Consider the following 13147-nt stretch of genomic DNA (forward strand, 5'->3'; position numbering starts at 1 on the left):
ATACATGTGCAGATATTTTCCCATGAGGACCATTTGGAAGTACAGGCTGATATCTAAGTGGTGTAGCAACAGCTTCAGTTTCGAGCAGCCAGAACTGCAATGTAAAAACATGCCATTGTAGACGCTGGGTTCTGTTTTATGCCTTGTGTAAACCATGTGTCAATGCTAAAGTCAATTATGTGATTTGTGTGAACCAGATTTGACCTTTTCATTGATCAACAATCATGATTCAGAGAACCTGTGATTCCATCTGCGCTACTCGTGTCTTTTATACACTTTGCAGAATAGACCTTACACATGGTTTACAAAATGTGTATAATAGACCCCAGTGTTTACACAGTATACCGGACTTGCATGATAGACGTTAATATTATGACTTCTCTCCTCCCTTGATCAGTGTTCTGACGCTGTCTCTGTGATGTGCCTGGTTGACATCCTCCATGAAGACCATGATGTAAATGTAACTTGTTCTAATATAGAATTAATACAATTCTGAGAACTGTGGAGGAGGCTTCTCCTCAGTAAAGACTTCATCATGTAAGGGTCCCAATATGACGGCTTTGACCTATAATTTTCAAGACATTTTTCCTCTGGTTCAAAAGGTCAGTCAAAGCATTTGCTTATCAATGAGATCTTTGCTTTAAAGGCAGACACTTAAATACAGTTCATAACATGGAGAAAGTTCTCTAAGGTCAGGAAAATGAAGGGTGTTTCGTTGCCTCAAAAATAATTGGAGGTTATCAAGCCATCAGGCACCTGAGGCTCAAATTGAACTGTTGATGTTGATACTCCCATTAGATTATGCTCACAGTGTGTACAGAAGATTAGCTGATGGCTGTGAACCACAGAGGACAGATCATTTTGTATTGGCATGACATTTCCCTATAGGATTTAATTTTAATGTTCTTGTCCTGGAATAAATTGACAGGACAAGACTCTTCCCCTTGGACCTGATTTAAATTTTCAGAGCATTCATGACTGATCTGAGCATTCAGAACTGTTTGTCAGGAGTGCGAAGTAGTCTGAGGCATACGTGTCCCTTTCATCTGGTAGGGCTGAGCATTGATTAACCTCCAGCTCAAAACTACCTCCATGTTATGGTTGGGCTGACCTAACCCTCATTATTCTTTTGCTGATGTTCCCACTTTCCATTCATCAACTTCTTTCAGATCACGCAATCTAAGTGCAGATGACCTTCATTCCCTTTGCAGTCACTTAACCTTGATCTCCTTCGTGTCTTTTGAGGCAATGAAACATTTCTTTCAATTCTTCATGTCTCTTGCAAGTCGAGAAAAGTACAGTACCTCTTACCTTTGATGAATTCACTCTTAATCCTCCTTTGTAGATGTTCAAAACCTCACAATCTCCTCTGATCTCAAATGAAGTGAGTCGAGTCCATCACTACATTTAGCCGAATCTTTATCAGCATTTAAAAGTGAATTGGATAAAATATTTGAGGGAAATTGATTAAAGAATATAGGAAAAGAGCAAAGGAATGGAACTAGAGAAGAACCCTACAACAGAGGAGCTGTAACACTGACACAGTGTATTAATTCAATCATTCCATCTTCTCCACTGCTGAAGCAAGAATCTAATTCTTCTTTCATGCCAAGTATAGGGCAGTCTCATTATATTGTGGTTATCTGGGCCCAGTTTCTCCAGCCCTGGGTTGTAAGCAAATGGCTGGGTTTGTGGTTGTCACTGACGTCACTTAATAATAATAATAATCCTTGCATTTGATATAGCGCTTTTCACGTAGGGAGGACGTCCCAAAGCGCTTCACAGAACACACTGTAAAGTGAATTGACTGTATATTTGTGGGCAAATGCGGCAGCCAATTGCGCACAGCAATGTCCCACAAACAGTCGTAGATTGAAAATGACCAATTTATTGTTGTTTTTGGAGGGATTATTATTAGGCGTGTGGAGTAAGGAAACTTGCCCAAGGTTTCGCCCTGCCTGGAATTGAACTCAGGTCTCTCACTTGCAAAGCGAGTGCTCTAATCACTGAGCTACAGGACTCCATAAATAACAACAAGAATAATAACGACAACATAACAACAAGAATAATTTTTATATTTAATATAGTGTCCTTCATGTTGGGAGGTCGTCTCAAAGCACTTTACAGATTATACTGTAAAGTGTAGTGACTACAATCTGTGTGTTACATGCAGGTACAGTACATAGGAAGCAAAGTTAGTGACACAGAAGTGTTGGTAACTTCGTTCCCTGTGTACTGTACCTGCGCAAGATGCACAAAAAGCATCAGTGCCGTTGTTTCCTTTGTGAAGTGATGTTAGTGCTGTTTTCTGTGTTTAGCGTACAGGTGCAGCACGCAGAAAGTGACATTAAAGACACTTCGTGTGCAAATTACACATGTTTGCCGTACGCAGGAAGTACTATCAGCAGCTATCTGACAACCTGGAAGTTGATCATTATTTTGTGTTTTGCATTTCTGGTTAGTTTGTCTAAGTGAAACTGGGGGTGGGGGTCATTTTAAGAAGGTTGTCCTGTGCTTTGTTCTCGGTAACTATTAACTCTCTATGACTCTGAAATTTTTCCAAGGCTTGACATTTGCCTCCACACTGGGAAGCCTCTTCAACATCTGTCGTGCATTCTGTGATAGGATATAACAAAAGCCAGTTTAAATGATACAATTTTTTTTTGCATTTAATCCAGCACCTTAACATATAGAACATTTCATGCACAAAGAGTTACTCTGGAATGCACTAACTGATGTTAACATATTGAGCAATGGGTGAACCTTCCTTCACTTGTGGCCTTGATCATCTCATTCCAACATTTCATATTTTTATCAATTAGTCATTGCTTCTCTAAACTTTCCTCTTTTATTCCATGCTAGCTTGAACTGCACTGTTGTATGCTCTTTCTCATGTCTTAACTGAACTTTGTTATTCAACGCATCTTTCAAAGAAGATGCATTCTGAAGCACATTGGTTGCTGAGGCAGGTCCTGAAATCGAATCTTTAAACCTACCAACCTGTCTGTTTAAAATAAAATAAAATAAAATAAAATAAAAATAAAATAAAAAGTATTTTACTGTATATCTGTGCTTCAACTTGAGTCAGTCAATGCCTGTATTTAGGCACAATGTTTCAGCAAATAAACCAGAAAAATTAATTTCTTGCTAGTTAAATTTGGGATTTGGAGAAATTATCATGAAAGCCTATACATTAAGAATTTAGCACTTTCCATAAAGTATGTAGTATTTGTTTACAGTGAAACGTTAATCAACAAACCATCAGTCACTTCATGTTTGCCCTGTTACATCTGTAGCTTTACTTTGTATGGCTTATACTATATGACTTGTCAGTCCGTTATTCCAAATAGTAGTGAGGCACGAGCCTGGGAAATGTAGGTCAGTAATCTGTAGGTCAGTGGCCGGAATGCATGACTGCATTTTATAGGTTGATACTGTATAATGCTCATCTAAAAAGTATGGGTGCTAAAGGAACAACCAACATGGGTTTAGAAGCAATGGGTCAGGTTTCACAAATTTACTGCACATGTTGTGCAGAAGTAATTAAACTTATGGCTATCCAGCAAATACGTACTCAGACATCAATTGATAGAGGTCGATAAGCAGGGGGTTAGCATTGTTGAGCCTAGATTAAATGAATTCATGGATGACGGTTTCGGGGGCCTGAGGAGAGAAGCAGTGGTGAAGCCGGTGTTGTTGCGGAGGTGGGGGAAGGCAGAGTGGGTCATGGCACAGATGTGGGGTAAAAAGACAGTTGAGGGTCAAACAAGATGCCAGGTTCTGGACTGGCTCAGTGAGGTGGAGTGTGCATCCTTGGATGGTGCACTCTACACCTCACTGAGCCACTCTACACCTCCCTCTTTCCTATCGCAGGTTGTTCATTCTATGCAGCAAAACAACAACAAAACAACTGACTTTGTGGTGACATTCAAATGACTTGGCAGTTTCAAATTGGTGTCTGCAAAGTTCTGTATGAGATTGATCTTGGTTCATTTTAAAATAAAAGTTTTATTTTGATTAAATTATTCTGCCCAAGAGCATGGTAAACGTAAGAACAGTACACAAATATAAAGCTCCTTTAAATTTCAATTGAGATAAAGGGGGAAAGGCTTGGGCTGTTTGTGGAATGTAAAGATCTTATAACCATCTGTCCACCATTTAGTTGTCATCCACTGCACAGTAAATGTGTTCATAGTTTTACTGCTACTGATTCCCTATCTTAATAGAATTTTTGTCTCCATAACACATTTCTCCAATAATGTTTGACCAATCCCTCCCTTTTTCCAATCGCAAGTTATTCGTTCTTCGCAGCAAAACAACTGGCCTCTGTGTAGTACCTTCTTGGTGACAGTGAGAACTTTGTCTATATTGGGGGGACTGTTGGAGGATATCAAAGACATTCCCCTTTCATCATCTGACTCTACTCAACCCTGCTTCCTTGAGCCTCTTTCAGCTCACCCATCTCAGTGCATGAAAACTTCATTCCTCTTGCAATGCAATTGCAGAATCATTGAACCTTGATCTAATTCATACATGGTAATGGAGCAAAGGAAATTTTGCTTCTTTCAATTCTTCAGATGGAGCAAATGGTGTAAAATTCCACTTGGCTCTAGATTTACTAGCTATAAAGCTGACTGGATAGTGATAAATCTTAAGCCAGTCTTTCAATTTAATACCAACCTAAGTTAAAGTTTTGGATTGTAGACTTTCAGTGTTCAATGCTACTTTGCAATGTCTGTCTAGTTAAGTTGGTAGCATTCTTGCCTCTGAGTACATGGGGTTATGTTTTCAAACCCCAAGTTGGGAGTTGAAACTCATAGAGTCAAGATGCTGGGTGTGCACTGTATTGTTGGAGGTCACATCTTTTGAATGAGAAATTAAACTGAGGTCACACCTATCTTTTAGATGGACATTAAAGATTCCTTGGCAATATTTGAAGCGAGAGGGAGTTTTTTCTCCCAGTGTCTGGGCCAACATTTCCCCAGATAAAACTGACCATTCACTTTTTGGCTATTTGTGGGTCATTGCCATGGGGCATTGGCTGCTGTATTTGCTTCAAAATATACAGTCCCTACATTTTCCAGTATCTCCTGTGAAGTATTTTGAGATTTCTTCCTCTCCTGAATAACACTATATCAAAATTGAAGGATCATTACTTTATTAACATTGTACTTCAGGGTATCCAGAATTTGTCTTCGGAAAGACTTTCTTTAATTTTGATTTTTTTTTCTTTGCAAACTCCTTGTAGGAAAATGGGATTTAAAATTAAAACTGAATTAAACAATTTGCCAAATTCTGGACTCTGAAATGGTTAGTTAATAGAGTAAGTCTAAACCCAGGGGGAATTTCTACCCCATTGCTCCTTCCTTTCTTAGGTGATTCTTTGATTCTAGCCAACATTTATTAGATTTTCCTCCCACAGGTTGTTTTAGCAAAATAAGATCATCAGAAATAACATTAATGGCAAAGAAGATACATTTTAAATGATTGAAAGACTGCAAAAGTGTACTAAATATTCAGGTAAACATGACTGAACTGAGTGCAGGAAGGGGGAGGAAGGGCGTAAAATTAAAATTAACAAGGCTGATAGTGGACAGACAGACAGACAGACAGACATGAGAAATCCAAAGAAGGAAGAGTGTTCTATGCAAAGCATTTGTTATATAACCAGTGAAGTTCTGTACAAATATTACCTGCAAATTTGTTACATGTTCTCATAGTTATTTGCAGAGGTTGTTAGTAGAGGCTATCAATCTGAATTGGCAAGCTTGCAATCTTACTGAAGTAACAACACCAATCGACAATACCATTCAAATAAATAGAATCTCACTGTGCTTCTCCTTTAAATGAGTGGAATGATAGGAGAAAATTTGCTGACCATGTCATTCATGTGGGGCCCATTAAATCCTCCATTTCCCATGTTTTCTTTGGTTTTTGTTGCACTAAGTATGCTTCTTGGATTACATTTTGAAGGTCATTGTTAATGACTTGTTTCTGTTTGTTTATGATGGAGTTTGTTTTGTCTTGCACTCTTGGTGTTTTTAAAATATCTGGTGTTTTGGCATAATTTATGCATAAAATCGCGAGACAAAGACAGAAACACATCATGGCATTGTTTCACTGGCTGTAGATTTTCATGCTTCCTTGTTGAAAAATCAATCTTTTGTTTTTGGCTAATGTGGTGTTACTGAATGCAGATTTGCTTGTATTAATTATTTGTCTTTGGAACATTAATTAATGTTCAGAAAATAAATGAATAATGTGAAGTACAGCAGGATGAGAACCTTTATTTAAAAAATGGGAAGACACTGAAGGCTGCCTCTAAATTTAAGAGCTGAGGTGGATGATGTCCAATATATTGTACTTCATCCTGTAAGTGTAAGAACTTTGTGCGGAGTGACAGAGATGTGCAGGTAATTTACATGGCCTTAAGCGCAATTGGACCCACTCAACAAGGTTTCATCTGTGAAGGATCAGGTTTAAGTAATCATTTTAATCTTTGGCAGGATGTTGCACATTGTGAAACTGAATCTTGCTGTAGTTCATCACATCCTTTTGCATTTCTAGCACTACAATCTCATCTGATGGCTCATTCAATAAATGCACTACATGGCATGCGATGTTTGAAACGAGAAGGTTCCAGGTTGGATACATGGTCTGTGTGGTCGAAAATGTATTTGGTTGGAAAAGATGCAACAGAAGTGATGCTTCAATGGCAGAAAGAGCACCTAAGGGTGAAGTGTGCTGCCTGTAGAGAACACCATTTATGTGACCTACCCATGGAAACACAAGGTATTTTCTCCATAGCCTCATTCCAACAATTTATTTCCAACCACAAGATCACACAATTAGTTTGGAGCTCCTACTGCGACCACCACAGAAGATGGACTTAATTCTGACATTCTGTTGCCAAACTTCTTATCCTGGAGCCAGTTCAGCTACATTGTCACAATTTTTCTGCCCACAGCTCGAGCACACATCTCTTCCCATTGAGTGGTGGTTCCACCAGTTGGAAGTGCGGAGCTTGAGCAGCAATTGGCTGCTGTATTTGCAGTTAAATATATGAGGGGGAAATCAAAAGAATAAAATCAGAGGATGCCATATTGTTATAATGCTAGGATGTGGTTTCCCTTCTGCCATCGTTGGAAGTTCTCAGTCTCAATTGTGTTACGATTTGAGTGTTATGAGTGGAGGTTGGGGTCTTCCCACAGGGAGGAAAGGACAATCAGAGGACTAGCTTGCTCAGACTATTCGTACGTACCCCATGGAAGCTGGAACATCATTTGCGGAGGCTCGGGAGGAAATGTGTAACCCATCTACTTGGCTGGAGATAATGTTTGACATAAAAAAAAACTCTGGGGAATGATAAAACATGAGATGACGTTAATAAAAAGAATAATGGGATCAAAGGTCACTTTGAATTGGGAATAGTAAAGAATGGACAGTGAAAAGACTGGACTACAGTATCATATTTTCTGCAGAGAATGGATCCTGTTTCACTGTTAAAGAAAGTAAGTGAAGGATATATTGCAGATTGTGGTTTTAAATCAATTAGACACTATGAAGAGACTGTTTGCAGAGAGAGTCTTCTCTTGTCTCTGTGCTCTAAAATTTTATTCAATTGAGTTTCTAAGGTAACAGAATCAGTGATGTAGAGAGTAGTGAACGTTTCACCTGATACTGAGGTCTGTAAGTAAAACCAGACCAATGAATTGGGGAAACTCAACGAGAGCTGAGTCTGATTTTCCATTTTTTTCTCAATAATAACAAGAAGGATATATCACAAATGTTGTTTGGAGTTGAATTATTTGCTCACGGAAATAATGAAGCCCTTCTCCTCACGCTATGTTTCTGTTGAAGTTTCAATGAAACCATTGATATTTAAGTTCATTTTATTAAGAGAAAGGAGCAATAAATGTACCTGACCTAAATTACTAATGCTTTGTGAACTGTTTTTGTGTGACTCCAAGCTACCTTGTGCTAACAGTGGTGGCCAAATGGCATTAGTGACTCAGCTTCAGGTGTCAGTGTCATGGATTAAGCCACTGTGAAACAATCACACAATAGGTGAGCATTAGAAAAGGAGCTATGTTATTGTGGTGCATGTGAGCATATGGACATAGCTGTGCTTTACTTTGAAAAGCCTTCAAACATGTGAATTTTTGAGGTGCTACGCCAGTCTTTGATTGACTGAGCACAAATAAACCCATGTTAAATAGCACTTAAAACCTGACTTGGACACACCCTGAGAAAGCAACAGCACTGATGTGCAGGGACATAAAAGGGTTTTCGTTATGGGCATTACTTTGCTCGACAAACCTTGATGGCTCAGCTTGGTAAAACTTATTTATTCCATTAAAGCGCTGGTGTCTTCTGTATGTGGTAATGTCTTCTGTCTGTGGTGAATAAAATGGTCACTTGTTTCAGTAGGGACATGAGAAATAAGTACATAGCAGTCAATAGCTTCATATTCTTTTAATATCTTAAGTGAAGCAGCTAATAACTTGTTTCAGCTTTTGAAAATTATGGAAGCAGAACCTCATCAAAAGAAGGAGTTTCATTGATGAGTTGATTCCTACCCTACTCTATGTCTTTGATGAAATTTGATCATAGAGTATATAAGGAATAACGATTTTTGTGGTAGAGCTAACTTTTACTTTTTCATGATAGTACAGCTCTCATTTGGAATCCAGAGATTTCAGTTTTGTTGTAGAGCTTCATAAGGTTTAAAATTAATTACATTTGCTTTGAAATGGAGGAGCAAAGTGCTACAATTGATTGAGAATGTAAGAAGCAGAATTCAAGAGCGCATATAATAGGATCTGGGTGGTTGAGATTGCAATTTGAGTTGTCTTTTTGATATTTGGGTTAAGCAGCTGTAAAATTCAAGTATTTTCAAATTTGGTCTTTCACTTCATAGCAGTTTGTATGGGGCTTTGCAAATTAGCTGTTGGGTTTGTCTACAAATACACAATCACTACACTTTACGGTAAATCCCGTGAAGCACTTTGAGACGTCTTTCTGATGCGAAAGGAACGGATTGACTGAGCATTTTTGTGGGTGGAACTGGGCAGCCAGTTGCGCACAGCAATGTCCCACAAACAGCCATGGAGTGAGTGATAAATTGTATTTGGAGGTTTGTTCACCAGGACACCAGGAGAAACTCCCCTCTCTTATTGAATTGGGCCATGGGATCTTTAACATCCACCTGAACAGGCAGATGGGACCTCGGTTTAACATCTCATCTGAAGGGCAGCACCTCCAACAATGCAACATCCCCCCCACCAGCACTGCATTGGAGTGTCAGCTTAGACTATGAGTTCAAGTCCCGCTGTGGATTCCTCTTAATAAAGTTGAAGTATTATTAGGGTTGGTCATAATTGTCCACAGAAATTGTTCAATAGATGTTATGCACTAACTTTATTCTCTGTTATGTTACCTGCACGAGTGGCATAATCAATCACAAGTTCATTGTTGCTTCTGGGTCACAAGGAAATGAGTGAACTATGATCTGTATGTTCATTGTTATTGCGAGTTGCGAGATTATTTTACCAGTAGGAGAGTGAAATGAATGCGTAACGTTGTTGTTGTTTTCCTCTTTAAACTCTCGGTAAATATGTGTAGGTATTTGTGCTTATCAATGTCAAGCACGTCTATCCTTTTCTACTTTTCTTGTCCTTGGCCAACAATCCACCAACCAAAATTCATCATTCCACTTCATGGCTGCTTGTGAGACATTGCTATGTGCAAATTGGCTGCCACGTTTGCCTACAAGGTACACAATCACTACACTTTAAAGCAAATCCCGTGACATCCTCAAATACGAAAGGCCCTATATCAAATGAGAGTATTATTAGGATACAGAGGGAAGAATGCAGAAAGTAATGTGACAATCATCACTATTATATCTTCAGTCCTAAATTGTTCTCCTATGAGAAGGTCTTTGTCCTCTTTAAGTTTCCAGAATTTCCAATGCACTTTGCAATGACGTGTTTTGCTATTGTAGCAATCTTAGATATGTTACACACAAGGAGCTAGCTACCTGGACTCTGGAGTGAATACATAAATGTAGGGAAAATGACCCCCCACCCCCCCCCCTCGGCGCCATCCCCAGGAAATTGTTCCATTGCACCTCCAAAACAAGTGGAAGAAGGAAATAAATTTGAGGCACTCATTCAGGTGAGGCCCTGGAATTTTTGAGTGAAATATACTCATCACAGTAAAAGAACTGTTTTTAAACTGTTTTTAAAGACATTCCTTTATCCTTTTTAACATGGTTAACTTTACTGAAGCCGAAAGCTTTTTCTCTCTATCTCTGTAAGGCAAACATCTTGTTGGAACATGATATTCAACAGATTATTCTTTATCTGCCGCGACGGAATTAAAAGTGTGAAAGTTCAGGAAAGCAACCTTATCAGTTCTTTTTGGTGGGTCCTGCCCACGCGGTGTATATTAAACATCCCATTCCACAGGTGCCCTAGGCTACAGGGCAATTCTGCTTAGTGAACAAAAACTGGAGTTTTAAAAAGTGTTCAGTGACAAAATCGAAGTGCATGGTACACCATAGTTTTTTTTTGTGTTTGTGTATGTGTAGAAAAGATTAGGTTTGTATGTCAAGACTGAAAGAATGACCACATCCAGTGTTTGTTCCTGACAGCAGCGTGATTTATACTCTTGTTTGCCCACCTATCCTAAGAGAGAGCCTCTGGTATCCGAAAAATTCATTGTAATTGAGGGAGGAAGTCTGGTGAGCGACACAGCCAACAGAGGGGGCTGTGGGTAATAGACAGAAGTGGCTTGTATGAGTTGCCAGCCGGAGCTACTTTGGGCTGAGAGCAGGATTTTGAGACAGCACATTGTATTTTCTCTCACTGAGCCAGCTGGTCAGAGGCTATACATTACAGTATTGATCATGTTCAGCGATTTCAGAGTCTGAAGCAAGCTGCCCTTTTATTTTAATCAAATGCTGAATGGTCTTATTTTTTTGTTTCATCTCTTACCTGCCAAATAATCGAGCAGGGCATTGTTAGAGTCCTGCACTGAAGGTAAGTTATATAATATTAACTGCAGACCTTTCTTGAATGAAAGAAGCAACTAACTGTGCTCAAGAAATGATAATGGACAAACTTGAATCTGGTGCTTCAATTCATAGTTTCTGAATTTTTGCTTTAGTAATCCATATTTTGCTAAACTGTAATACCTGCACATGTAACTACATTCTAACTTAGTAGCTTTGGAATGTTATGCAATTGTCGTTCATAAGTTTGTGCACAAACGGTGATCTTGAGTTGACCTTATTTGCTAAATTATGGCACTTTTCTCTGTAACAAAGCAAATCATATTGTAGTGCAGCTGTAAACCATTTACTTGCGGTTTTGCTGAACAAAGCCTCATCAATCACTGCGTGTTTATGTCCGTCAGAACCAGGTATTTTTCGTAGCCTGAAGGCCAGGTTTAGTGAGCTTTTGTTAATGAGAAATAAGCTGTCCCCTGGCGTAGAGTCTCATGACTGCCTGTGCTTCCTTGAGTCTGATTTTTATCTGTTTGCCCTCAGTCCTGTGTTTAATGATAACAGAAATGTGCTTTGAATTGTTGACTATAAGGTCCGTGTTGCTTTTAAGTGACTGAGTGATTCAATCTGATAACGTGAAGTACAGGTGTGAGCAACCTGTTTCTAGCATTGCGTTTATAAGGAGCTTCTTTTAATCGAAAAGTAGAATGGCCAAAAGAAATGGGGGAAAACATGGCAACAGGTTACTGCAGGTCTGTTAAACATGTGTGTTCCATTAAATGTGATGGACGAAAAGCCTAATCCATTTTGGAATGCGTTCCTCTGAAACCTTGGGGAGGAGAGAGATAATGAGGTATTGTTTACAGAGTAGAGGTTTGGGACTGATCTCATATTCCCATGTGTACTTATTTTTTTCTAGGTCATATCTTACAGTTAAGTGCTGCATTGGCCTGAAATGCAATATTACTGTATGCGCTCGATGAGCAAAGAACAGGTAATTTATTTTGAAAATAAACTTGTTTTTTTAAAAAAAATTAAAAATAGTTAGTTACCATCATTTACTCCTTTATGTTTTGAGTGATTTTTGTTTTTCATTGTGTTAAAAGCTCAAAGCTGGGCTTCTTATGTCGTTTAAAATGCTGCTTTTGGAATGTTACATGCTACAAAACATGTTACATCTTGCTCTGGACTACAAAGCGTTCAGCTGTGTGTATTCCTAACTTGTTTTCCCACTAACTGCCTTGCAGGAAAAGCCTATATCCCACCTAATTAGTAGCACTAAGAAAACTGGTACAATCTTATGTCTCTTGTGAGCAGACAAAAGAGTGAAAAACCCTTTATATTTCTGCACATAAAATGTTTTTTTTTAAAAAAGGCGCAGGAACATTTGGTAGGGAGGGGACTTTGCAGTTTGTTTTCAAACAAATCTTTGAAATCTGATTCAATTTGCATTTTAAAAGACATTAAAATTGAACATACTTTTGTTGGTGTTTTGGTGCTAATCTACCATAAAATGATAGTGCCTAAAATACTAGTGGCTATGTTAGTCTATCATTTAGTTGAGGTAACTATGTTACCTGTTGCGCAACTTGCATAATCAAAAGTTAATACCTTTTGTAATCTCCTAAATGAGTGCATTACTCAATGTGCATAATACTTGAGTAGTCACATTGACTGTATTCACTTGTGTGAGGATTGCAAATTTACATGTACTGCAATGTTCCTCTGAGAAGCTTCAGTTAGTCTTTGGTTCTCTATTGAACTACTTTGTACAGTGATGGTTCACTTTCCAATGTAACCCAGTTGAATTTCATGTCAATGGGTTTAAACCACTGGAATTTACTTTTACTGTAGTGACCTCTGACTGAGGTTATCTATGGCACTGTATTGTCAATGATAAGAATTACAATTTTACAGCTAGGATCAAAAGCACCAATGAGGAAGGGGGAATTCTGTCTCATTTTCAAGGCTTCCAAGATGCAGTAGTTACTTGTAAATATTCATATATTTGTGGTTGGGTGAGAGTGATTTACAGATTACCAAACCCCAACTCATTTATCCCATAACTCCTCCAGAAGAATGTAATACAATATGGTTGAGGCAGAAGCTGATTTCAGACTAAAAAATAAAGCGGAA

General features: G+C 38.6%; 1 protein-coding gene across 3 annotated transcripts in view; it reads left to right on the forward strand.

Annotated features, from left to right (window-relative positions):
- Positions 1-13147, forward strand: part of LOC103181200 (tensin-3) — a 261229-nt gene that overhangs the window by 59226 nt on the left and 188856 nt on the right. Inside the window, exon 1 of one of the 3 annotated variants that reach the window (XM_007897498.2) lies at positions 11976-12005. The exons of the other annotated variants lie outside the window; for them this stretch is intronic. Coding sequence (XP_007895689.2) covers positions 11982-12005 — 24 coding nt within the window. The 5' untranslated portion in view covers positions 11976-11981. Of the gene's footprint in view, positions 1-11975; positions 12006-13147 lie in introns of those variants that run through there. 3 annotated transcript variants of the gene reach the window in all.

The sequence above is a fragment of the Callorhinchus milii genome, unplaced genomic scaffold, assembly GCF_018977255.1.
Source record: "Callorhinchus milii isolate IMCB2004 unplaced genomic scaffold, IMCB_Cmil_1.0 Scaffold2, whole genome shotgun sequence".
In the NCBI taxonomy this organism is placed as follows: Eukaryota; Metazoa; Chordata; class Chondrichthyes; order Chimaeriformes; family Callorhinchidae; genus Callorhinchus; species Callorhinchus milii.